This window comes from Papilio xuthus, unplaced genomic scaffold, assembly GCF_000836235.2.
Source record: "Papilio xuthus unplaced genomic scaffold, Pxut_1.1 DF825017.1, whole genome shotgun sequence".
Classification (NCBI taxonomy): Eukaryota; Metazoa; Arthropoda; class Insecta; order Lepidoptera; family Papilionidae; genus Papilio; species Papilio xuthus.
The window spans coordinates 6,114,744-6,141,888 of NW_013533632.1; the positions used below are offsets into that span (position 1 = coordinate 6,114,744).

Genomic DNA, 27,145 nt, shown 5'->3' on the forward strand with positions numbered 1-27,145 from the left:
GGAGGTGGCGGCGGTTGTTGGACTGGCAGAGGCATGATTGGTAACGGCATGGCTGGCATCACCGGCATCGCATGAACTGATGGCGGCGGCGGTGGCGGTCTTGCAACACAACCGGGAAGAACCGGCGACGGGGGCATGGGCCCCGGCACTTCATTTTGTTGGGGAGGTACGTAAGATTCTCTAATAAACACTGCTATCTGCCGTATTGTCTCGCCATTGTTCGCTGTTGCCGCTTTATGCATGGCGGCGTGACGTTCTGCGAGCACACGAGGTATTTCCCCTGTAGCAAGAAAAAGATTTTCCTCTTCTCTAGTCGTATGAAGATATGTACAGTCTCCCCTCGTGCAGCCAGTTTTGTTTTGGTAGTCGTGGCAGAATTTAAGAATCTTTTTCATTTCCTCAAAATCCAGTTCGTGACGAAATTTACATTTCGTATTTTTCTTGCATGTACCCCATACATAATTGCGACATATTTGCTTCGGTTCATCGTTTGATGTCGTATTTTCTGTTTCAGACCGTGCAGGAGGCCGTGGCTGCGCGGGCAGCGGGGGCTGACGGCCATTTTGATCACTATGATTGTTCATGGAATAAAATGCCTGGAAACAAAGGACGGAACGCATAAGATGGAAAATACTAATAAGGAAACAGAGCAAACAAAATGCAGCACAATAATGTTATTTTCAAAGTAATTAGCCTGCGCTAAATATCAATATAGAGTAATAATTGTTTCACTAAGGATTTAACCTGAACAATTTCCTTCGACACGAATAAGTGCACTTGACACCACACTGACACAGTAAATTCATCCAAACTAATTAAATATCTTAAGCGTAAGCACTAACATTTATATTTAAGAACCGTCACTATTAAATTATTATTAAATGCTCTAAGATTAGGAAATAAGAAATAAACAATAAGATGGCGAATACTCGAACTCAGTGTTGCCATACTAAATTTTGTAATTTTCGCGTCATCTTTTGCACGTGTTCATTTGGTTTTTTGAATAACGATATTCCTAAAGTTAAATAATAAGTAGTACTGACTTATCTTGCATGTGTAAAATGTAATAAGTATGAAAATAAAATTTTGTTACAATTTTTTTCTGAACTTTAATTTAATCTTATTTATATTGCCCCACCACCATCACCAAAACCAATTCACCAAATGAGTTTTATGTCCTGTACATGCAATTTTTACATTAATTCTGCCTTATGCGAGGTTAACATTATTCCAGTAGAATAACCCATTAGCGATATTATCACCGCTGGAGTACAACTGGCTAAAGAGGTTCCCGTCCCGTTATTTAAATATAAATCTACATGTGAATCGAGTACGGGTATTTCCGCAAAACTGGTATAATAATTAAAATATAATTCAGACGGTAATGTAGTGGCATTCTAGTACTGATAGAACAATTGTTCAAGATCCACACATTGCAAATTTTAAGGAATTTTTATGTTGACTGAATCGGGAGAAAAAAAAGTGGCGAAAGCGACTATAGTTTGACCAGGATTTTGTGACAATCGGTAAACATGTCAACTGGTGGGCCATTTTAATGAGTCACATTTGTCACTGTATCAAAATCCAACAACATAATCTTGTAACGGCGAGCATAAAATGCACGTATGTCCGGCATCTCGGAGACTTAATTTTAGTTGTCTTTTCCTTCGCTCCCTTTTCTTATATAAAAACGATAGGCAGGGAAAGTGGATTTGATTGCGAAGGGGACGCATGGGAAGGGGAAATATTATCTTTCCGTGCGTCCATTCCTCCGTCTATTAAATGTATTCAAAGCATATGCAATTGACGATATCTACAGGCAGCGGTCGCTTCGCTATTTCCGCGAATACAGGCGGCCGCTTGCTTGTTTGCCATCTTATAATGTTAGAAAAATGTATGGCGTTTAATTATTATAGCTATATATCGAGCAATCTCAACCAAAACCAAAAATTTAACACTAAGATTTTAACTTCTTTTAAAGTAGATTACAGTATATTAAAACGATACTCGTATTTTCAAACAAGCTGTTAAATTTTAAAATGTGAAATTTTTGAAATGAAGTACATTGTTCAAATATAAATATAAGTTATAAACGATTATTTTAGATATTCGAAGAAACTAAAACATAAATCAAAACTGAGCCCTCTAGCGCCCAAACTAAACAACTTTGGATTGAGTCTTTTTCAGGCATCTCTTGTAATAAAACTAAGTCTGTAATCCTTCATTCTTCAAAGTCGAACAAAGAAATAGGGCCTTACCATATAAGTTGTATGCATGTAAAATGTTTCAATTACATTTTAGCTTAAACACATGTTAATTCTTTTTTCGCACGCTGATATTAGACATTAAAAGAAATAATGTCTAATGAAATACTTGCTGTCGCCCACAACTTCGTAGCAAAAATTAACTAGCCTATGTTTTCTTCCAGACTATGATCATTCATGCCAAATTTCAGCGAGATCAATGCAACCGTTTTGGAGATACCTTCTAACAAACATCCATCCATACATCTAAACATTCACATTTATGATATTAGTAAGACGCACATTTGACAATGATAAAAAGAGCTTCGTAGTTCGTAGTGAGGTGCAAAGTGAGGTAAGCTGATTAAAAACATCGATTGAGGTTGATTAAAGTGAATAAATTGATTCGAGCTTAGAATCGAATTCAAGTAACATAAAAAATCCATGTTGTTCGTCCAATATTATCAGGAATAAGAAAGATTTTAGAAGAACATGTACCATTTGCCACCTTTTATTGGTAACGACTTTTATTCTAACGCAGGATGATGGTCGGGTTAATATTACTTGTACTCATTACAAGCATACATGGTGTTACAGTTATGAAGTGGCCAGCACGGGTCCCGGTTTTGAATTCGATTGAACACTTTTAGGACTTGTTGAAGTTACAAATCGAATGCCACTTCCTAACAATTTGGGCCAGTTGCGAATATTTAATTATCAAAATCCTGAGGCAACTCAAGAAATCATTGAAAATATCATCAACAGCATGCGTAGACTGATGGCAACCTTCGATATTACATTTTCACTTAATAAATTGCAAACAGTCACAAAATCAAAAATTTACAACAGTTTCTGTCTTAAGGAAATCTGAGAAAAATACATTGTTATTGTAATTAATTTCAAACTTGTTAATTTAATTTTTGTTTCATGTTTATTTATTATTTGTTAAAACTAACCATTTTATATACTTCTTTTTTATGTTTCGCTTACTCTGTCAGTGTAATTTGTATTTAGATCGATAAGATTATTACATTTCTCATCGATTTTTATAGAGGTACAGTACCAATACCAGTCCCGAGTACATCCCTACTGTGACTTTTCAAATTTATCTTTCTAAATTTGATAAAGTAAAATTGCGTATAAGTATCATTCCAAATCTTAGTTCCTTCTTGATTACTGCTATTCTAAATAATTGATTATTAGATATCTGTTCCGGAAAGCAATTGGCGGCTTGTGATCAAGTAAGTTTTGCAATTTCAATTTCATGCCTTTATTCTTCATGCTAACTGAACCGCATTCCTTTGTCGGCTTTGGAAAAATATCGCAGTTGTATTTCACTTTAAAACCTGATCGTATTTATGATGTATGCGATACCGTAAAATAATAATCTTTATAAAAAAAGGATAACAGCAAATTATCTTGCTAAACATTCCCGTTTTCATGACTTGTGCAGAATAGTAAACCGCCATGAAAATGGCGTCGTGTTTTTTTACCAAAGTAAATCACAACCAGTACTTTATCAATTTTCCTTCGTTGCTAGGAGCGCATATTGAATTATTGTATAGTTATTGTTGATATGTTTAATTAAACTGTAGAGTCTTTTATATCTTTAATGTGTTCTTTTTAATGTTGTTACTGTATTACAATTTATTATTTCACTATGGTGAATCATAATGCAATAAATGATTAAAATCAATCAGTATGGCAAATTCTAATTTTTATAGATGATTTCCCATACTAAAATTGTTTTTTTTTTAAATCGGCGTGTGTATAAACAAATTTAAGTTAAAACAAAATTAGTTATTGTGTGATGATGAGAACTTTAAATATGTGTGTGGACGTGAGTGGAGTACATTGGTAGAAGTATATCTGTAAAGAAATGGATGGATTGCATGTGAGATGATATGATTTAGAAGGAAGTAATGACCAAAATCCAATGAAATCCCAACTAAAAGTGATTGATTAAATAGGAGCATAAGAGCCTAATATCCCTCCCCATTATGATTTTATCCAACAATGAATAAAATTATTTTAATTTGTTATATTGTTTCAGTTTGGTTAAGCGAATACATCACAGCCACAATGCCAGCCGCTGGTAATTGGTGTCAGATTGAAAGTGATCCTGGAGTGTTCACACAGTTGATAAGAGCTTTTGGTAATTTTAGACTTCTTTATAATTCTTTATATTATAAATAAATAAAATGCGCATTTTAAGCACCTTAAAATTGTATTAATTGTTTTAAACTTTTCAGGGACAAAGGGAGTACAAGTTGAAGAATTGTGGACTATAGATGGGGGTATATTTGAAAATCTGAAGTGAGTATTAAAACCTTATAAATTGGGTTGGTGAATTGCTAGTTATGAGTGAGGGTATAAAAAGTTAAAAAAAGATATCTGTAATTCCTTCATTTAGTGTTCAAGTTTCAATGTGTTGTGGAGATGTTTATTTGTTATATTAATGGTAATTATTTTTTCCAGACCTGTGCATGGCTTAATATTCTTATTCAAATATGTGCAAGATAATGAGCCACCTAAACCAGTTATCACTGATGATCGGATTAATAAAATATATTTTGCCAAACAGGTATTTTATTATTTTTTAAAGAACTTTGTTTACGACATACTACACACAAATATAGTATTGGATTTTCTTGTCTGAAACTTTAGAAATTTAAACATCTGATTAAAATATTACTATAAATATGTATGAAAATGGAAAGCTATTTATCTGTAATTTTATGATAATTGTATTTTATTGTGTTAAAATTATGTTTTATTTTTAGGTTATAAACAATGCTTGTGCTACTCAAGCTATCATCAGCATCCTACTGAATTGTAACCATCCAGATGTTGATTTAGGCCCTGAATTGACTCAACTCAAGGAGTTCAGTATGTGCTTTGATCCGCAAATGAGAGGTCTCACATTAAGTAACTCCAACACTATACGCACAGCACACAATTCAATGGTGCAACTTCCTCTGTTTGAAACTGATCCAGACATCGCATCCAAGGTATGAAAATATTTTTTTATAATTTTAGCACTGATTACAATTGTTGTGTAACTAATCTTTTTTTTTCAGGATGAAGATGCTTATCATTTCATTGGATATATGGCAATAGATGGTAGAATTTATGAACTAGATGGATTGCGCGAGGGACCCATCGACCACGGAGAAGTAACTGCAGAGGAGGATTGGCTTGATGCGGTGCGTCCGGTGATAATGCAACGGATCAATGCGTAAGTTTAATTTTACCTAATATAACCTATAACATAGTTGACTTTTCTAATTATTAATTGTATAATTTTTTTTAAAGATATACTGAAGGGGAAATACATTTTAACTTGATGGCTGTCGTGTCTGATAGGAAGATGATATATGAACGACAGATTGATGATTTATTGGAAGCGAGTCAGCTGATACCAATGGATAATGAATATGTAGAAAATGAAATTCGCAATCTTAAAATGTTGATTGAGGATGAAGATGAAAAAATGGCGAAGTATCAAGATGATATGATAAGAAGAAGACACAATTATTTACCATTTATAATAACTCTTCTAAAGATTTTAGCTGAAGAGAAAAAGTTGATGCGCGTGTACCAGAAGGCTAAGGAGCGCGCATCGAGGAAGGGTACAAAGAAAATGAAAGTATAACAGGAACAGTGGGGGGGCACGCGTGTAGCCCGCGTCCGCTCCTCCCGCAGAGTCTCCCAGTCCAGCCCCTCCCGAGTGCTACAAAATATAGAAGATATGCAGTGTTCTTTAGGTGATTTAAATGTAATATATTCTGAACCTCAGGAGGCTACAGCCAGTTCTACGCAACTACCTGCCGAGCCTGAAGTATCTCAGCCTCTGGTGGTTGCCTCCAGTTCAGTGGATACTGCTGCTAAAGACAGTTTTAGTGATTTGTTAGACTCAGATGACTTTTTAAAAGATGGGTACTACTCACAACACTTTTTAGGTGATCACTTTTTAGATGATAATAACTTACTTGCTGAAAATTTTTTGAGTGATAGTCTTCCTGGACAAGACTTGCTTGACTCAAATGTGACCGAAGACATTGATACTGCAAATCCAACTCTGCCTAACTTTGAAGCAGAATAAAGTGTAGTGATAAAGTAGTGCTACTGTAGACAAGTGTTAGAACATAACTCTTTCTGTGTAAAAAACACTGGTGTGTGTACATAACACAACATGCTACAAATTAAAGTAATTGTATTGTAATAAGAGTAGTAAGTAGTCCGAAGTAGATTTTTTAATAGCTTCATGAATGAGTGAGACAATGCTAGAATATTTGTTATATGAAAGTAAATAATTACACCAAGATCTTTTTGCTTTATTAATTAGTTTTCCCTATTACTAATGTAAATAATATTGTGAATCTGTATGTTTAAATTTTTAAATTGACTGTTATTCATCTTATTAATTATTAAGTTTACTTATATTGAACTTAACTAATGTATCTATTTGAATAATGTTTAATATTACTTAAATTAGGACTAATAATAAGACATTTAAAATTATAATATTTAATAATAAGTATAATGAACATGAAGAGTAGAGTCCAAGTATAAATCATTGAAAATGAGAATAATTGAGTCAGTTTTTTTTACGAAACATGACTTGTTGTGTTTCACTATTATTGACTCATTCAGAATTTGCATTGTAAATATATCTCATACTATATAAATATTTATATGGTAATATATATTTAAGAACCATAATCCCAGTGCTTCTCGGTTAATCTTTTTAAAAAGTTTAGTAGTGTAGCTTTGGATTTTTAATTTCAAAATTATTCTATGAATAATATATTCATAATATTATTAATCATAGGAAAGGTATATAAGGTATTAAAAACACATTTATAATTCGTAGCTTTATAATTACAATATATGCATTTAAAAATTGTGTAAATATATATTTGGATCAACAATTATTAAATATAATTTTTATCTATTTTATAACAAATTATAAAAAAATATGTATGGTATAATGATATGATATTTTAAGCATATAAGTTAACTAGATACCTTATACTATATTTTATAAAATAGATATGAACACTAATTCTAAAAAGAAATACTAGTGTTCTAATTTATGATGTATCCAGCTGTGAGAAAGCTTAAATTTCTTTGTTAGTTCTGTATTATTTAGAATAAGGTATCTAGTAAATAATATAATAATAATTATTGTTTATTAAAATATATTTCCATATATACACGCATATATTTTAAATCTGTAAAAAAAGTTGATCGCAGTTATAGCGAATTATATAATTCAATATCTCGTCTAGTAAAATAAATAGTAGCATTAGCTAATTACGACGAGGGTAGTATAGTTTTTGTGCTGTTTGTTTTAATTGTCTCTTATCAATCAATTTATATGTAGACATTATTTACACTTATTACAATTTAAACTTATAATTAATAGCATACATCTAATTAACCAAAGATTTCACGTTTCAGATTAAGAATAAATAAATTAATTCACTGCATTTCTGGCACCGTACAATTATAATGATTCCAGGTAACAGTTATTTACAATAAAAAATAATTTTGTAGAATCGAAGATGAAGGTAGAATGATAATGTTAAGTGCTTTGTTATATTTACAGAGAGAGAGAGAGAGATAATGAAATGAACACAAAGAGTATGATCTACGTAATTTGATGGGTCCTTTGAATTCATTTTTGTTGATTTATCTAATATTAAATATTATTTGATTTATGTTGTTTTTGTTTTCTTTATTTAAAAATTTATCACAGTAGTTTTTTTTAGTTTTCATGTTTTCACATTTTGTTTTTTTTTTTCGAAATGAGTTTTACTAATTATGTAAATATAAGAAACAGTAGCTTTCGTGAATTAATATAGCCTATGTTACTCAGTAATAATGTAGGGTTCATGTGACATATGATTTTTTTTACATCTGTCAAGTAGTTTTTGAGTTTATTCGTTACATAAAAAATTAGTATGGATAAACGTATGAATAAATACATTAGAAGTCGAAATTAGAAACAAAAGAGGCACTGTAGATAACTAATATGTTGGGAAATTTTCAACCACGTGTTATGCGCGTGCCACAAATTTTCTTAGTGTAATATATTCACATGTAGTGTAACGCTTATATATTTTCAACATGTGTACTCAATACTTTCTAATTGAATTACAGTACCTTTCCCTAAAATTGCACACGAATTGGTATAACTCAGTACCTAAGTATATTTTTTGAGGAGTGTAAGGTACTTTTAAATATTTTTCTCACGTGTATTAGTAACCTTATTTCTTTACATTTGCAATAGAAATGAACGGTTATATGACACAAAAATATACGTTTACAAATCCGTAAATTTAAACAAAGGCCGGTTATGATGTTGTCTATACATTGATGCGGCTTCACGTATTGGGTTGTAGGCCTTTGGGTTTGATCATCATTGAAGCCCGCTTCAGAGTGTAGTCCCAACCTCGCCAGCGGAACCATACGATCCCTGTAATGTAAAATGATTTATTTTGCCGTGTTAACACCTTCTCTTATAAACAAAGACAAGTAATACATTTAAACTTTGTTAAATCTAGTTATTTGTTCGCACATTGATGTAAAAAAATGCACAAATTAAGAAATGTATTGATGCAAAATAAGCTACGACGTATCTGACACATGTTTAGTCTGTAACATTATCGTATTTCTAAGGTTATAGATCAGATCAGTTAGGTCTTAGTTAAGTTAGGAACTGTAGAATATTTCTTAGCGATAATCTGCCCCTGTTATCATATATTAGTGTATACATACTATCATTGTCAATGTATTTTTAATAAACTAAATATGGAACGGTAATACCCCCCCCCACTGTGTACCTCAGACCCCGTATTAATATAAGAGTCAGTATCGATTCGGTATCAACCTCGTCACACCCGCGACCCCTGGGACCTCGAGTCGAGTCATGAGAGCGCCGGCGCGCAATAAAGCGAGAGAGTGGCTGCGACCGCAAAATAATGCTAGTCCCACTTATCCGGAAGAGAGCCCTCGACGGGCTCGAAACTACGGATGCCGTCACCGGATATACGCCTGACTGCTAGCCGTTCCATATTTAGTTAATGATAATGGCTGACGTCAGTTTCGTAATTGTTTAATATTTAATGGCCAATGTAATCATGTTAAGCTCACCATGCACATGCCGAGTGAAGGCGAATACCAACGTATAAACAGTACATTTGCAATGCGCGCTCAAGCACATGCACAAGCGCCACCTTGCAAAGAGCTCATTTGGCGTAGCTTGTCACGAAACGCAGGCGCTCACGACCAGCCATTTCGAATGTGCCAGTTTTTCTGCACAAATCAAAGGCTTCTACGCGCGCTTGGCCAACGGTCTCTACTATACTGGTGTTTGATACACTTGCCAAACGTAAAGACGGTAGCACTTAAATTGTATTATTTTGCCTATACTCGCGTTGGCCTTCACTCGGCAAGCCTCAACCAACGTGTATAGCCGGCTTTTAAGATATTAATCGTAATTTTCCACTGCCGAAAATTTCGTATAGAAACAATTGTTATATCGGATTGTTTAAGGAATGAGGGAGATGACATGTTCCTGTATAATAAATGTACCAGTGTATCGGCAGAGGAAACCCACGGTACGATTAATGTTACATTACAATCTATGTAGCTTAATATCTAAAATACATGCTTTCAGTGTCGTAAATAAGATGTTTAATTTCCCCTTTGATTTTATATTCACAACAATTTGTATGCAGGTAACGTATTACATATGTGTATAGAGACGGCCCCAAGCCAAGGTCATTTTTCGGAGGCCCTTGTGATCAGTCACTACGTAGTATCCGTCGAAGCAAATTAAGCTCAGCAGCCTCCAATTCCGATGTTAATGCGCATAGTGACGACTCGAAACTAAGCTCCCCAGGGAACCTTTGGGCTTAGTTAGTCTTAATGATATTTCTAAGCGTCCGCTTTGCTTTGTTATCTCAGTTGACATTAATAAATAGGACAAAGAAACCATTTATAGTCAAACAAGGATATCTGAGCATGTGAGAGAGGCACTGCTATCGCGGTTGGTCCTGTCCCAATATATATATATATAAAACCTACTTAGACATAGAAAATGACAAAAAAATACATGACAGCTACAGTACAGAAAGGATTTTGTGAAATTTTATGACATTGATAGAGGGGCGCTCGTGAGCTGTCATAACTTAGCTTGGCTCAGTTTGTCTTATGCTCACCGGTTCAGATAGCCTTGTCGGCTTATTGGTCTAAAGTCACGAGATGCTGTAAACTTGTTTTTATTGAAATTATACCTTGTCTAGCGGTTAGATCTTGTGGATCATGAAGATAGAGACCGTTAAGTCCACGTCCGCAAGACTTCCACCACCAACCACCCTTTAGCATCGATGCGCAATTCAGGGAAGATCTATCGTTGTCTCTGTAATAAAGATAAATTATCATTCCACAATTTAAAACTTATTACTTACATACTTAATTTAAATATTACGTTTTAAGTAACCTATGTGTTCTTCCAAACACTGATCTAAATCCGTCACAAATTTCATCCACATCCATGCAGCTTTTCTGAAGTTAACATCCATTCATCCATCTAAACTTTCCTAATAATAGTAACGCTGCTATAATTATTCTACATCCCTAACCACAACTCATTTTTATGCCTGTCAGATTCCTAAAGTTACGATAAACTAGCTGTCGCCCGCTACTCTGTCCACGCGGATTTAAACAAATGGCTGTTTGCTGTATTCTATATCTATGCCAAATTTCAACGAGATCCTATTCTGGAGATACCTTCTAACAAACATCCATCCAACGATGCATCTAAACTTTCGTAGTTATAATATTGGTAAGATTTTCATGGCAATTCTAAGAACTAGCAATTTGTTAGCGATTCTATTTACCTATTGTACGTAGAGAAGGGACTGTTGTTGGATCCGTACCACGGGTCGTTTAGTGAATCGCCCGCATTTCCTTCGTAGCCATCTATTTCTAATTTGTAGTATTCCGCTTCTGAATATATTTTGAAGTGCGAATACTGCGCATATCTGTAAAACGCAACAAAAATATAACCTAATTGGATACACATCTTTGTTGAGTAATAGTTTTAACATCTTAACGTCATAGTATGGAATACAAATATATTGTTCTCGCACAACTTTAAAAGATCAAACAAGAAACAATTCATTTAACACCTGAAACACCAAAACAGATATTTATACTCACTGTAAACTTTCGAGTAATTTTTTTCTTTATCGACACCAACAATTACGATAGTAGTTATACGAAATAGGAAGATTAGGGACACTTAGTTGTGGCAAATATTTAAGTAAAATTAATGCAGTTGAAATGTAATTATTGAGGAGTTGAAATGGTTTTCCTTTTTACCTTTTGTTTCCATCGAAGTCCTCAAGCTCAACTCTGAGCATGTAATCGTCATTGTTTGTTAGCATATATATATTTTCATTACCGAGCCAAAATTCTTTGTTAGGATCTCCGAAACCGTTCTTATAATCACTCCAGTCTCGGTTAAAATTCTCCGCCGGAACACCATAATCATCCCGACGATGGATTACCTTTAAAAATATATGTTTATTTAAATACATCGTATTTTTTTGCTGATTCTATTTTTAATTGTACACTAATGCAATGTAATAATATAATGTATTAAATATTTTTGAACGTTAACTGCTGATTTTTATTGATTTATGCTTTCTAACCTTTTTTATTGAAACTAATCTGATTATTCTTCCGACATAAAATGATGTGTGAGTCAAGAATCCTATTTATTGGGGTAGAGAGCTTTAAATAAACGGACCTTCATTGAATTTTAATAAAAAGGATGAAAATCTTTAAACTAACCGTCCATCCTCCGTCAGCGACGTTTTGTTCGCAGAACACCTTAAGGAACCAATACGTAGTTCCTCGGATTTGCAAGTAGTACACTCCAGAATCCCGCATACCAGCGTTTAGAAGATCGACGCATGAGTAACCCTGGAATATACACCAATCTGTTGTAGAAAGGTCACAATAGATATACATATACGTTTACATAAAGTAAGAATTGTTTGTTCAATATCGCACTATCGCAAAGGCAAATTTCTCAGTTCGCAACGCGTTAAAATTTACAATTTTTAAAAATAAATATCTACACATATTAATATTCAATAATTATGTTTTACGAGAAAGCTTTGCCAATAAAATAAAAATCGTTAGTAAACATAATTACAAAAGTTTACATACTTAAGTAAATCACTTCAATTTGCCCATTTATAATAAAATAAATATAATTAAAACTTCATTAATTTGAAATGATGTAATTATTGTTCACAGTGTACTCTCAATTGTGTTTTTGTGCTTGTTGTGTGTTCATATTGACGCTTACGGCCTGAGACTCGGCTGCGGCATTTTCTTATTTGTTCTTAACATTATTATATACAAAGTAAATAGGGATGGTGCTAAATGTAGCAGTTTGCTAATTTTACAATCACTTATTTCGTAACGTATACGGAAAAGATAAATCACAATTGCTTTTATTTAAATAAATAAAAACGAAAATGAACAAAAAATCGTTCTCGACAGAACATCAACATAAGAAACGATCGGGTACCATTCAATACTTCGGTTTGAAACATGATACGGACGGGTGTTATGTCCGATCGTGACAACCCATTCATATAATGCTTACTGTCGTTGCGTAGTTCCAGCGTTCTGTATCATTGACGATTGCAGTTGCCGTTCAAAATGCGTAAGTATTAAAAGAGATTGCATCACGTTGTTCAACATAACCACATGTTCTCGTACGTTAAGACAATAAACACGGCGTAATCATTGGTAACCGTCGACTGGTGGGAAAAGCTTGTTTTTGTTTTCTTAAAGTAGCGGAAAGTCTCATTGATGTACGTGAACTAGATTTACGTAACGCTAACAACTTTCCTTGCTTGAAACCATCGTTGCACTGGTCCCATATTTGTCATCGATAATGATAGGTACATATTTTGTTTATGTTTTAAAAGGAATACATAATTGTGAAAACAACAGTTCTTATGTATAGACGATAATGTAAATAAAATAAATGTAACTAAAAAGGTTAATAAATACTTAAAGTAAATATGTTTTACTGTGCTCTTCTTATCTGAAATGCATAATGCTTCGTGAGAGATGGCGCCTACAGGAGATTCTTTTTAGTTATGTTTGCCATTTTATTTAATAATGTATGTTCTTAAGAACTTTGAAGTAACATTTAAATAGTGAAATAGTACATAGAGTTAACAAACAAAATACAGGATGTAGAACACGTAGTTAGGTGAGTGATAAAGCCAAGTTAAAGTATTGCGTAGTGGTGTTCCTTATTGCTTAACTAGGAGACGTAAATGGTTGTGTCGATACCGATAGATTAGTTATGTGCATTTCGCTTACAGTCGCAGAGACCGGCTAGCAATGAAGTTGATTAAAATTCCGAAAACAGAATTTAACTCCATTTGTATCGACTCTAGTAGAACCTGCCTATATTTACAGACTCGAATAGGCACCGAATCCACTTAGGTAGAAACACAGGTTAAGTTTTTATTAATTCAATTAAAGTGGAAATGAATTTACTAATGAATTAAGAAAATCAAACACGTTTTGATTTAGTTTCTTAATTAAATACTTTTCTTCCGTTTTACGTAAAAGTACTTATTTACATTATACCAAAGAAAAATATTTAAGACTTTGTAGAGTCTATTATATTAGGTTCGCCATTGGCTACTCTCAGTTGTAGATTAAACTAGATTTTTAATAATTATTAAAAGCTAAAATAATACGCCCAATATTACATCGCACAGCAATAATATGAGCACATAAGTTATTCACTACTGTGCTAAAGTCAAAGAAAAAAAAAAATTATAACATTGACTCACTTTCACATCTTTATAGTTGGCGACGATCTCTGAGGCAAAAGTGTTATTGCCGATGATGGGCTTGTTTTTAACGCTGGGGAAGATGATGCCACCTTTACGGCTAGCGGGGCGTGGACCAGAGTTGCCGGCGCCGCTCGTGGTGTTACCACTAACGCTGCTGGAACTGGTTGCAGCCATGGTTGTAGGTGAGTTTGTGCTACTCGAGCCGCTAACACTGCTCGGGCTGGTCGCAGTGTTCAGGCTGCATGCGACATAACTATTAGACACTGGTTATAAAACGCACAAACGCCAGGCAAAATTAGACAGTGAAAATTCGCAATACATTTCGCAAAGCGCAACGAATTCGCCAACATTTCTTTTAATATTAAAAAAAATAAACATTTAGAGGGATATCACCTGTTATTGATTGTGGCAGAGAAGCTCGGCGAAGTTGTGGCTGCGACAGTACTCGTATTAGGGTCAGTAGAAGGCTCGTCATATCTATATCTGTTTGGAGCGTATTCTACGAGCCTGTCGATCGTCGGATCCAGGAGTAATTCAGCAGGCACTGGGCGCTGGGCTAATGTTGCGACGTCATCTTCTTGTTTTTTCAGTCGCTTTTCTACCATATCCAAATTTTCAATAATTAAATTAGTTTTTAGTCTCAGATCGTTGTGAATTTGACCAATGGCTCGCTCTTGTCTTTGAGTTTGTGTAAGCAGTTCATCTGATTTTGGTACCAAATCGTCAACAGAACTTTTAGTCCCAACGACTACATCCCAAACTTCGTCCATTTTCTCCGATACACTCATCATGGGAATGATTTTATTTACAAGTGTATCTATTTTACTCCCTTTTGATATGGGAGATTGAGTGCTTGTTGTTGTCCTATTTTTAAAAATGTTGTTAACATTTATTGATGCAGAGTCTGGTTCAACTATAGCTGCATGAACATCTGCCATCATATAAAGTACTTTACCCAAATTTTCAGAAACAAGATTTATGTGAAACTGTAGTTTACGATCGACGGTAGACATTGACGTTCTTAGTTGATCGACTTCTTTTGTGATCGTATTAACTACTTCTGTATTCAGACCTTTCGCAATTTCTACAACATTCAAGTTGATTGGCTTCTTTTCGCTAGCTTCGGCATTAATATCATCGACTGGTAAGAAATTATTATCGATTTGATTTTTTAATCCTACTAATTTTGTATCAATGTCTGAAACTTTTTGATCTAAGGATTCCAACTTTCGATCAAGTAATTGTGTATCGCTAATTTTATTTTCACTCTTTCTCTTAACTGTCCTTTCAGTATACACTTCTTCTTCATCTTGATTGAGCTGACTGAATAATTTTAAGTCGAGGTTTCCTAGTTTTGAAATGATGGCATCAGTTTTATGTATGTTATCATTAACACGAGAATCCAATGCTTCTACTCGTCGCATCAAATGTTCTACTGCTTTATCTAAGTTTTCTATCCTTTGTAATTTTGTCTCCAATGTACTAACAATAACTTCGAAGACGTTAAATATATATTGTTCCCTGAAACAAAAGAAAAAATAATGTTTAATTAACGAATAGTAATACGAGGATATAAGAATTTAGTAGTCTTGTTAAGTTATAGTAAATTGAGCAAGCAAATGATATTAAAGAAAGGAATTTGTTATTGGTATATAATGCTAGTTGCCACTCTGTGTTGGTAATTGGAATTGAGTAATATTCAGAACAGGTGCAAGTTGTTGTAACTTTATCTGGATGTAAAACGAAAGGCCGTTCCGGTATGCAGTTAGATATATAACTACAAGAGGTATTTTGGTTTGGTTAAATGGTTGGACACTAAATAAGATTAATGATTGTATTCCAAATATTTGCTGCGGCTGCAAAATCTCACGAACTCAAAAGTATATTTATCTATATCTAAAAAAATGAGATACCGATGTGTTTTAATGTTAGAGTGCATCGAATTCAGGGTAACCGTAAGTTGGGAATAAAAACTTTAAACATGGTCTCATAATTTGAGGGATGAAGAGTCGGGAGATGTTCAATTTGGATATGACATTTTTTTACGTGTTATTTTTTTATTGAAATGTAAAAAAACTATTAGTATTTCGTGCCAAACTAAAATGGCTAACTACTCTTTGAAATGCAGTACAGAATAAATTAATACGTCCTTGATAGTCTCATATAATTTTTTTTTATGCTATTAATCAAAATATACTTATATGTACGAACCGTTATGATTATGGCATACGGAGAATAATAGTATACTGTGGTTTCACAAGACGCGCTTTAGCCAAGCTGAACGATGAAATTTACATTGTATTATAAAAATCTCTTAATAAGTTTTACTTGTGAAATAGTGTAATGTGCGTATTTCCTCTAAATATTAAGTAATGAATACAATTTTCACCTTCTTTATAATAAACGTGACAGTAATGTGAGAGTCAAGATGGCGTGGCGGGTGTACCTTAACGAATATTTTTGTAATTAATATATTATAACAAATAGTCGCTGTTGTTATTTTTTAATGGTAAAGACATATAAAACGCATATATAAGTATAAGAGAAATTATTTTTATTCGGGTATACCAAAATCAAATGTCAAGGCATAATTTTCTTATTTTTTATCCTTTAAGTTTTTTCAAAGATACTAGAAGTTGTTTTTGATGGCGTTTCCAAAATTACAATAAGTGTTACAAATGCGTTGAAAATTAATGAAATGAATTTTATACAAGATTGGATTTTATATAATACGCATTAAAATCACTTTAGATGACGCAGTATCATCAAGATTCAGGAAGAACATTCACAACTATGTTTCAGATAGTTCAAAACAGCTCGTTAAATAGTAATAATATTTTAAAACGCTTGGATTAATGAGATATCTTACCTTATTTTCACAAAATATCTATTGAATACATAAATTGAATAGCAAACTCTTAATGCATCGACATATAAGGTGCGATCGTTACGGATCATTGCTATTTGTTACACGGTTAAATGGGTCATAGGTATGTTTAGCTATTGCTAAAAAAATATAAAGGCATTTTATTTTATAATCTTAGTTTATTTTATTCGTTAAAATACTGTAAACAAACGTAAAAGTGTATTGTTGATTTTTAAATGTAAATAGCAAATATTTGAAATGAAATGATAAAATAAAATTTATTTTTGATGAAGTAGGATCATTAGACGTGTAATCGTTAAGTAACAAAGAGTTAAAATATATTTTTTTATATATATCGTATCTTATATTATCCTTTGGTTTGAAAATGTTTTAAAATCAATGATTGAAACTAAATTTGTTGTAATTTAATAACTGTATTATTTTATCGAGTGGGCACAGCTTGTCTCAACGTTTAGACGTTAAACGCAGTTAGTGTTACGCAAATGTGTCTTAAAATTATACTGTCCGCAAAATGGAGCGGTCTGTTAGTGTTCAAGTTATTAAATCGGTCAGTGGCTTTGGCCTTTCGCAACCGATTAAATAGATTATCTACGTAGCTGAATTTCTTCTTGACATCGAAATGTCTATGCTCTAACTCGGCAGGTGGTATTAGTTATTTCCACATTTAGCAATATGAACCCAATTCAAGCGTAAAATACTGGAGACCGAAGTTTAACGCCTCCTACGCAACTCGTATACCGTCTATAATTCCGCCTTTGTACTAATAAGTAATATCGGCGACTCTAAGTACGTTATTACAGATTTCAAAGTAATGTAAAATCAACGTAACATTGTTATATACATTACTTGACTTTAATCTGTCTTCAACAATATTTTGTCAAGATTTCTTATTGTATTTATTTCTTTGGCAATTAAAGTATGGAGATGTAATTGTAATTTCAGAATAATAATATTAAAAATTTAATATTTATTTTGCCGGAAACATGACATCCCACGCCTCTATCTATGTCATTTTCTCCTATCCAGTGGGACCCAGTGGGGTTGCCTGGAAGAGATCGCTTGTAGCAATAAGGCCGCCCTTGCTTTGTAAATTAGTTATTTATCGTGTTTTTTTTTCTATTATCTATTATAATTAGGAGTTAAGAAATAAATAAATAGACATCCTAATAATTGAATGTCATTAAATCTAACTGCAAATTATTCGTCCACTTGACTAAAGTAATTTCGATAATTGCCCACAGACATGCCACGTAAGTTCGCATAAAACTTAAATAATTAATAAAATTGGAGTTTCTGTACATAGTGACGAAAAAAGAAACATATTTTGCGAACATTTTGTATTTGCGACGCTTATAACAAAAAATCAGTTTTTGAATTTTTCTCTGTCACTCTGTCAGTCTACAAATCAGTGTTTGTTTGGAGTAAACGCCGAAATTTTGATAATATATTTTTCACAAAAGAAACCATGGAAGCCGTCATATTATGGAACACTTGTTCGGTAACAAAAGAAAGTAATAAATGACATTCTAATAATTCTATTAGTAGTTGGTATAATTTGATAATTTTTACTTACTCACGATATTTATTTCAATGGATGACCATAAGGAGTCAATGATTATGGAAAGTTAATGTTATTACATATTATTACTGCATTATAATAATTAATATCAGTCTATTAAAGAACGTAACAACATGGAGTCGTGATGATAAATAATTCAGTATATTCAAGAGATCACGTAAGGTTATCGCAAACCTATCAATCCTACGACAAAAAATAATGTTTATCTTTTATAATCACAAATTTTATTTCACTATTTAAAACTCTAAAAACATTTTTTAATTTTTTACCAGAAGACATTTTACTCGTGATTTATATTAGTTGCCTTTAACATTGTTTACGCGAATGAAAATAAAATTATATTTATAAAAAAAGACATAATATTTTTTTATACCATAGAATTCCACACTTGGGTAAACATAAACAGTCATAGTATATAAGCGAGAGTCATAGTCCTGTCGAGACGGACAATGTCCATAAACGAAAAACTAGCGCGGTTTTTGGACTCATGTATTTATCCAGGTGCATCTGTATTGTTGTCTCAGTTTTATTTAAAAGGGATTCAACGGTTAGACAACACATTTATTTATTTCTTTAATGTCATTATGAGAATTCACCTATTAGCTCGCAACCCTATTGACAGTTATATTTAAGCGCTAACGATCTTAATGTGGCCCACGGCATCGAGTATTGTGTTTGTATGGTTAGCGATAGTATTGCGGGCACTCGTGCCTCGCAACGCTTTTGTCCGCAACTATTGTAATCTTAATATTCATTCTCAAATAAAACTTAATTAGTAACTCGTGTTTGGTCCGTAAAGGGATAAAATACGTGCCTCTTTGATAGCATTTAAAGAACAAATTACTTATTTGCTAAAGTTGCTTCGGCAACGTAACATCTTTATTGAAACGTATTACGGTTACTAACTAGCTTTTCTTTACGTGACCTCTTTTAATTTATGTATGAAATTATTAAAGTCTATGTTACTTCAAACGTCTTCGATGTGTTTACTTAATTCTTTTGTTTTCGACAAAATTAAAAAAAAGTAGAGTAAAAAAGAAAGACAAAAAAATTTAATTTATGTTTAAGATAAAGAATCACTGAATACAATTTTTTTAAATAATAAAATTAAGTGTTTTTCTTACATAAATTTACCTCGTGTAATATTTTAATTGAGTATAGTCAATAGTGTTTAAATACTATTCAGTGCATTACTTTTGCAGAATTAGAACTAATTCTAAAGCTGCAAATGTAATCGGTGTGTCGGCCGATACACGAATCGATTAAGGGAAAAGGGACCTTGCGACAAGCTATGATCTTGTAGTTGGTCTGTCAATTATATGCGGTATATGAAACATAAATAACATTGATTTAATACGGGTTTAATATGAGTTTGCATTTAAATGTTCTCCATATTTGTAAAACACTAGCTTTTGCCCGCAACTTTTGATCAGATTAAATAGAAGGATGAAATAAGTATACTTCTACGTATACCTTGAAGAGTGTGATTTTTGAAATACGAGTCACTTGGTGTATGTATTACTAGCTGTAGCCTGCGACTCCGTCCGCGCAGACCTAAAAAATCATAATTAGTAGCCTATGTGTTCTTCCAGACTATGTTCTATATGTATGTCAAATTTCATTGAGATCCGTTCAGCCGTTCTGGAGATACTTTAAAAAAAACATTGATCCATCTATCCAACTAAACATTCGCATTTGTAACATTAGTAAAATAATGCCATAAACAGCGAAATAACATTTTATTTGAGTTACAAATTTTAAACAATTTAAAATATCCTATGGCTTATGTGCTCCTCCACATTCACATTTAAAATTCTTTTTGTTATTTATAATATGTTGATATTAATAATAATTTTAATTGTCTAGTGCACGCAATGACGTATTCTTTGCACAGATGCGTGAGTTTGTCACTTTCTCTAAGCTGTTTGTAAAGAAAGTCTTTAATATATACGAATGTGAAATAGTATACGGTTATCTAGGGTTAATATGTGTAATTAGTGTCATAATATTATAGCAAATTCCTGCTAAATAAATAAATTAAACAAACACAATAAAACACGTATAATCATCCAAAGATAAATTGTAACGCAAATGAATACCGGAAAGTTTTACATAATGATGAAATACATGTTATATGTAAAATTCTCGTGTCACAATTTTCGTTCCCATACTCCTCCGAAGCGGCTTGACCGATTCTTTTTTGTGAGCATATTGAGTAGGTCGGAGAATCGGCCAACATCTATTTTTAATCCCGCGCGGACGGAGTCGCGGGCGACAGCTAGTATTGATGTAAATAATTGTTATGTGAATATTTTAAAATAATGCGATTGCTTCATTGTTATCGACAAGATGACTGTTGATACAAAGTTATCAAATACAGTGACCTCATCCTTCAAATTCAATGTTCATTGTTTCATTGTTGTTAAAACATCTTAAAATAAATCTATTTGTATCATGCTTTGGCTTTCTACGATGAAACACGTAACAATATACAGGATGTCCCAAAAGGTTACGTACATAGGAAGGCGGATGATAGGGGTGGTCACAAGGGTCACCAGAAAAATAAAATAAAAATTCCCCTCTGGGTATCAAAAAAAATAAATGGCATTTTTTAAAACTTAAAAATTTTACACCTTCTGGGGCAATTTTGTAACCGATGACCTACAAATATTGCTATATTTAAAAAAAAAAAGCTATTATGTTATCGTCAATAACCCTTTATCAATATGAAATAAAAAAAACAATACAACTAACAAAGATTTTAAAGAAAATTAAAATTGCCTCAGAAGGTGTAAAATTTTTAAGTTTTTATTATAAAAATGCCATTTATTTTTTTTAATACCCAGAGGGGAATTTTTATTTTATTTTTCTGGTGACCCTTGTGACCACCCCTATCATCCCCCTTCCTATGTATGTAACCTTTTGGGACACCTTGTATATTACTATCTCAAATTTTTTAAGGGAATAAGCAGGATGAGAATTTATTCCAATAACAGTTGACACCTATGAAAAATTAATACATCATTTAGCACACGTCACTTGACTTTGTATGGTTAGATTTTGCTTTCATGAGTTTAGAGTAATTCTTGCTCAGGAGTGAATTAAGGGAAACATCTTAAGTTTAGAAAGTATTTTTGTTTTTTTTTTATGCTACAAAAAATCGTACAGACGAATTGAGAACCACCTCCTTTTTGAAGTCGGTTAAAAAAATATATAAAATAACATCTCAATCGTTACCTCTTACAGTTTAAAAATAGTTTGTCAACGTGTATTATGAAAGTTTATAAAACACATGGAGAGTTAGTTACAGTTTATTTTGACACAATAGTGTAACGATTTCACTTAAACGACTTAACTTGTGTATGCTAAAGTTAACTCACACTCGCGTATATCCAGCCGTTAAAAATATCATTATTTCTTTCGTTGACTATTCATTGAATATATTTTTAAAAAACAACATATACTTAATGGTTTTTCTTTTCTTTGACCATCACTTTTCTTTTATCTTTTATGTCCGTAACCGATGGAGCTCGGGCTAGGATTAAAGGAATCCTTTTACATACTTTTTTAAAGATAAAATTCAGATACATAACATAAAAAATTCTCTACTCAAATCAAATAAGTTATTCTAAATATGAACAAACAAAAATATACTATCTTACCGTAAAACAATTAAACTATGTGTGAACGTGAACAACCATCACTTTTCTTTTATCTTTTATGTCCGTAACCGATGGAGCTCGGGCTAGGATTAAAGGAATCCTTTTACATACTTTTTTAAAGATCAAATTCAGATACATAACATAAAAAATTCTCTACTCAAATCAAATAAGTTATTCTAAATATGAACAAACAAAAATATACTATCTTACCGTAAAACAATTAAACTATGTGTGAACGTGAACAAAAAGAAAGCTTAACTTCAAAATTTAAATAAGTGATATATCAAACTCTGCACGTATAACAATTAGCGTAATTCTGCTAATGAGATGCTGCGTTAAGCATACATATGCGTACATGAATAGTAAGTAGAAGCTTCTTTAGGGAAGACATAAACGAACTGCTGCGATTCAACAGGGGTAGCCATTGTCGTCCTTGTATAGCTTTCCTTAGGACTTTTACAGCTTTATGAAAAACGTAAATGTATTTAATTCGTATTCATTTTGCGTAAAGTATAATGAAAAATAAATGTCACGTATATTCAGTTAACGTTTCAAGAAAAGAGCGCACCCCTTCCCTAAAGGCCGGCAACGTCGTTGCTCGTTTGCCCCCTTCTCCGATAAAAAAAAACGTTCTAGTAATGTATTGTTTTAAGTTTTTATCAAACAGTTTAATTGACATCAAGATTTTATAGGCCTAATAATCTACATATATGAAGAAACCATAAGAGGTATGATAAAGTAGTTAACCGATTGTTAATTTAAGCATCGTGTACTTCTAAATGGTTTGAAAGTGAAACAAATAGCAAATTATGGTTTGCTTTATTTAGGACAATTCCGATTGTTGAGTGCTTATCGATGCGAATATTCAAATTACTTTAGTCGACGGTTAACCACGCATTTAATGTGTATAAATCGATGCTGTCTTTTATCTAGTCTTAAATAAATGAACGTATACTGTATTTTGTGCAAAGCTACTGGCCCAGAAACGTTCGGAGCTCGGGCAATGTTTCTCTGTATTTGTAACGATGATAAATGATAATACGTCTGAATAAATTTACTTCAATAGGTGTTTAAACGTACGTGAGCAAATCAAACGTATGTAAATAAATTAGGAGCAAACAAATGGTAATGATATATGTTTTAGCGCACCAAAATGCAATTTGTGTTGCATGATCTAGTCACGAATGACACTCGTTATTATTTACAAACATGGTAAATGTTATGTACATTTTTGAAATAACTTTAACCAGTCACCATACAAAATCATTGGTTAAATCGTTAAAAACATTAATTGTTTAGAAAATTTTATCATGAAATTCCCATGCTATAACACTTGTACTAAAACTTAATGTTGTCTCTATTTTCTTAAAGACAATGAAAGAGATGCCAACTAGTTTCTATGCAAGAGTCTCGATAGTGAAACCACACAAGAGGATGTGTCTTATCGATGATGGAACGAGGGTCCGGGTGGTCTCGGCGAGCGCTAATACGATGGTATCTCTGTGCTATGATTGACAGCAGGTGCAAGGTATGAGGTGCGAGGGGGGGATGGCGCAGCGCCCACCCGGGGAAAGGCGCTTACGTAATACGCCATTAATTACACATGACTCAAAACTGTAACACGGCCGATGGTCGAGATATCACAGCACATGTTTGCGCTCCGCACATGTCCCAGATCAACTTTTAAAGATTGTACTTAATCTGCCTTATGTGTATTTATATTTATTAAATGGACCAACAACTTACACGGCGCGTCAATATTAAATGATAAATATTTAATGGAATGTCAATTGGTTTCGAATGGAGGTTACCGGTGGAGTCCGAAGACTGATTTTAAGGTTGAAGTGAATGTTCAAACAATTAGATTGTTACGTGACTTGTAGACAGGATAAACACGTGTTACTATTTAGTTAGTTGCATTAGACATCTAGATTTTTCTATATGATAAATACTTTTAAATCTTTTGTTTCATCTACTATTATAAAAAGACTTGCATTGATATAATGGATTTAAATTTATCTTTGTTAATAAAATAACGAAATAATTTTGTCATCGAAACTGCGAACGCTCAGTAATCTAGTTATAGGCCACGAATATTAACGCAATAATTGCCGTTAATACTATTGCTACAATTTGTCACTATATTTTTTATCGGCGCCAATTTATTTTGCATTAAGATTAATAAGCAATTACCATTGGAAATAATACTTTAATACAAAGAGGCGGGATTTTAAAAAGGATATTTTTCGCTCAACCAATTAGGTGATGGATCCACATAATTAAAAATTTAAGCAAGAATAAACTTAAAATATTTTGCCAAAATCCTTTTCAGCATTTTAGCACTTGTTGATCTTTTTAGGATTCCGTACCTCATAGGAAAAAAGCAGAACCCTTATAGGATCACTTTGTTGTCCGTCCGTCTGTCTGACAAGACCCTTTTTTTAATAAAGGATCTGTCCGATTATTCTTTGTTAGCTGAAAATTACTATTCGAATTTGATAATAAAATTAATGTAATAGAAACGTCGTTGTCCTTACTTGATTTTATAAAAACAGCATAAGCTCATATGTCGTAAAATAATTCACGTTACAAACAGGATTTCCGCTGAGTAATACGTAATATTGAGCCAACACTTTTATACAGTTCGATCGTAATAATTCTCAGTTACCAATAGTATTTTAGTTTCGCAATGTAATAAATTAATAAGTTATCATTGCTTAGTAAAGTATTAGGTAGCTCTATGGAGTTATAGAAGCTTTCATAAAACTAACGCTCTTTTTTCCTATTGCTTACTTAACGAGTAGGCTGAGAATTATATAATTAGTGGAAGTTGATTATGACTCTGCCTTTTCACCCTAAATTTTGTATGAAACACAGTAATGTTTGTTTTTTTATTATGCCTCTATAGATTCCAAAAAAACGTAAAAGCTTTTTCACTTCTAATACAAAATGTATAATGACTTCACGGCACCTCATCGTATATTTAGTGATTTTAAACTCGAACTAGTATCTTTATGGAGGTTTAGTTTGAAAGCATTATCTTGAATCTATGTCCTCTCGCCAGATAAAACTTTAGAGAGAATTCTAGATTGTCTCTTGGCCTTCGGTCACAAAAAATGGCGTAACATGGTCTAAATGTTTTTTTTTTTAATTCTGAAGTTTTCTCGATGTGTTGACATTTGGGGTAACAGGCTCTATCATTATAAGCGTGTCGGTACGTGTTCTATTATTGTAACAAATAAAAAGACCTTGATGTAGGCCTCTGAAATCAGTGTTATCCGGTGAGCGTCGGACCAGCCTCAGACGATGACAATGGGCCGTCGTATCTTTGGAATCAGCATCATCAATCACTAAATATTTATTATCCACCGACGGCGAAGCGCCGGCCTCACAATATATCTAAATGCCGGTAATTTACTGTAAAACAAAGGACCTGTAATAACATAGCTGTAAGTTGTAACAATGAATTACAGTCATCAGGGATAAGATCTAGAGATTGTCGGCACGCCGCGCTAAATTACAACTGCGCATTTGTGTTAAACTAAAGAAAAATAGCTGCGTGCATTTGATATACTGACTGGGTAACGTCCATTCGTTCTGTACTGACGATTTGGTCAAGGTTGTAGAAGTTTACTTCTTAAACATGGTAATGGATCGATATTCTATATCTTGTATTTGACTGAATTGATGATCCATTATGTTGAAATTTGGTCTCAAAGTTTAATTCGATCCAATTTAAAAGATACGATAGTTTTAATCTCAATCATTGTCTTATATAATTAGTGCCGCTTGTACAAAGACTTAAAGTGCTCAAGTAGATGAAATATAAATTATTATAAAAAAAACTAAGGTTATCGACTTTGGTTTGGTCTCATTAGTAATGAAGATTGGCGATTTTATTACTATTAAGACGAAAACAAATTCCTCGATGAAACGGTTCATCGAATGTTATAAATTGAGATATAATTTGGCATCGAATTAAGCGTTTGCTATTAATAAAAATGTAGATTTTCGACTTTGATGAAATTGGTTATTGCCCCCACGGATTGTTTTGTTTACAGTGTTCAAACTGGAATTGCTTATTTGTGTAACGTGATTAAATTGTATTTAATTTATAATGTTACTTAAAGTAATGAAAACTATCAAAGATTAAAAAATACACGGGTGATGAATTTATTTATAATTAATAAATGTTTTTAAATCTATAATTTTCTTTTGATAAAGCCTAAGCTTTGCCAGATTAAGCACTCCGATATATACATACGATAGTATAATATAATACATCAAGAGCATATATTCATTATATTTATACTTAAGAGACTGGTACCGGTATGTTATTATACTGTCATCTAAAAAAATATGTTTTTCCTATTTTATTCTTGATGCAATGTGTAATACCAAGAAAAGGTTAGTTCTCATATTAAAAAGTTAATTAAGTACGATCTCAAAAGGTTTGAAGATATTCATAAATAATAATAATTTTTATCCGACTTCAAAAAGAAGGAGGTTATAAATTCGTCTGTATTTTTTTAATTCCTTAATGAATCGGAGAAGTCATTGCTAATGCTCGTTAGTCAACATGCAATTCTTTTTCGTCGTATAAGATCATTTCGCAATGCAACTGGACCGCATTGATATGTATTTATCGATCGGTATCGGTCCTCGGCTTTAGTCCGCTTTTTAATGAGGACTTAGACTGGGCTATGCATTTAGAATACGATACCTTTATTACGACTGCCGCGGTCGAATGCGACTCTTACGTAGTACTTAATCATACGTTGCATTGTCATTATTTGTTAAATAGTAGGTTTGAAACGGTGTAAGAGGTGGTTACGTATAACCTAACAGACCAGTACTAATTA

General features: G+C 32.8%; 3 protein-coding genes across 6 annotated transcripts in view; 1 reads left to right on the plus strand and 2 right to left on the minus strand.

Moving 5' to 3' along the window:
• The window catches only part of LOC106126372 (protein diaphanous homolog 1), a 5,472-nt gene extending 4,522 nt beyond the window's left edge, over nt 1-950 (minus strand). The window contains 1 exon segment of the mRNA XM_082930818.1: nt 1-950. This exon segment is cut by the window's left edge and continues 4 nt beyond it. Coding sequence (XP_082786944.1) covers nt 1-584 — 584 coding nt within the window. The 5' untranslated portion in view covers nt 585-950.
• Nucleotides 951-3,326: 2,376 nt separating this feature from the next.
• Nucleotides 3,327-7,970, plus strand: Uch-L5 (ubiquitin carboxy-terminal hydrolase L5). Of its 4 annotated transcripts, none has more exons than XR_001228336.1 (9): nt 3,327-3,484; nt 4,297-4,398; nt 4,496-4,559; nt 4,722-4,827; nt 5,027-5,254; nt 5,324-5,481; nt 5,559-6,010; nt 7,710-7,770; nt 7,858-7,970. XR_001228336.1 is itself a non-coding variant. In NM_001312619.1 (9 exon segments), coding segments are annotated over 8 exon segments (966 nt in total). In that variant the 5' UTR covers nt 3,369-3,484; nt 4,297-4,325; the 3' UTR covers nt 5,899-5,988.
• A 71-nt stretch (nt 7,971-8,041) lies between these two features.
• Nucleotides 8,042-27,145, minus strand: part of LOC106126284 (fibrinogen alpha chain) — a 49,160-nt gene continuing 30,056 nt past the window's right edge. The window contains exons 2-8 of the mRNA XM_013323837.1: nt 14,549-15,676; nt 14,153-14,393; nt 12,114-12,245; nt 11,640-11,827; nt 11,156-11,299; nt 10,550-10,674; nt 8,042-8,727 (exon numbers count right to left, since the gene is read on the minus strand). Coding sequence (XP_013179291.1) covers nt 8,636-8,727; nt 10,550-10,674; nt 11,156-11,299; nt 11,640-11,827; nt 12,114-12,245; nt 14,153-14,393; nt 14,549-15,676 — 2,050 coding nt within the window. The 3' untranslated portion in view covers nt 8,042-8,635. The remainder of the gene's footprint in view (nt 8,728-10,549; nt 10,675-11,155; nt 11,300-11,639; nt 11,828-12,113; nt 12,246-14,152; nt 14,394-14,548; nt 15,677-27,145) is intronic.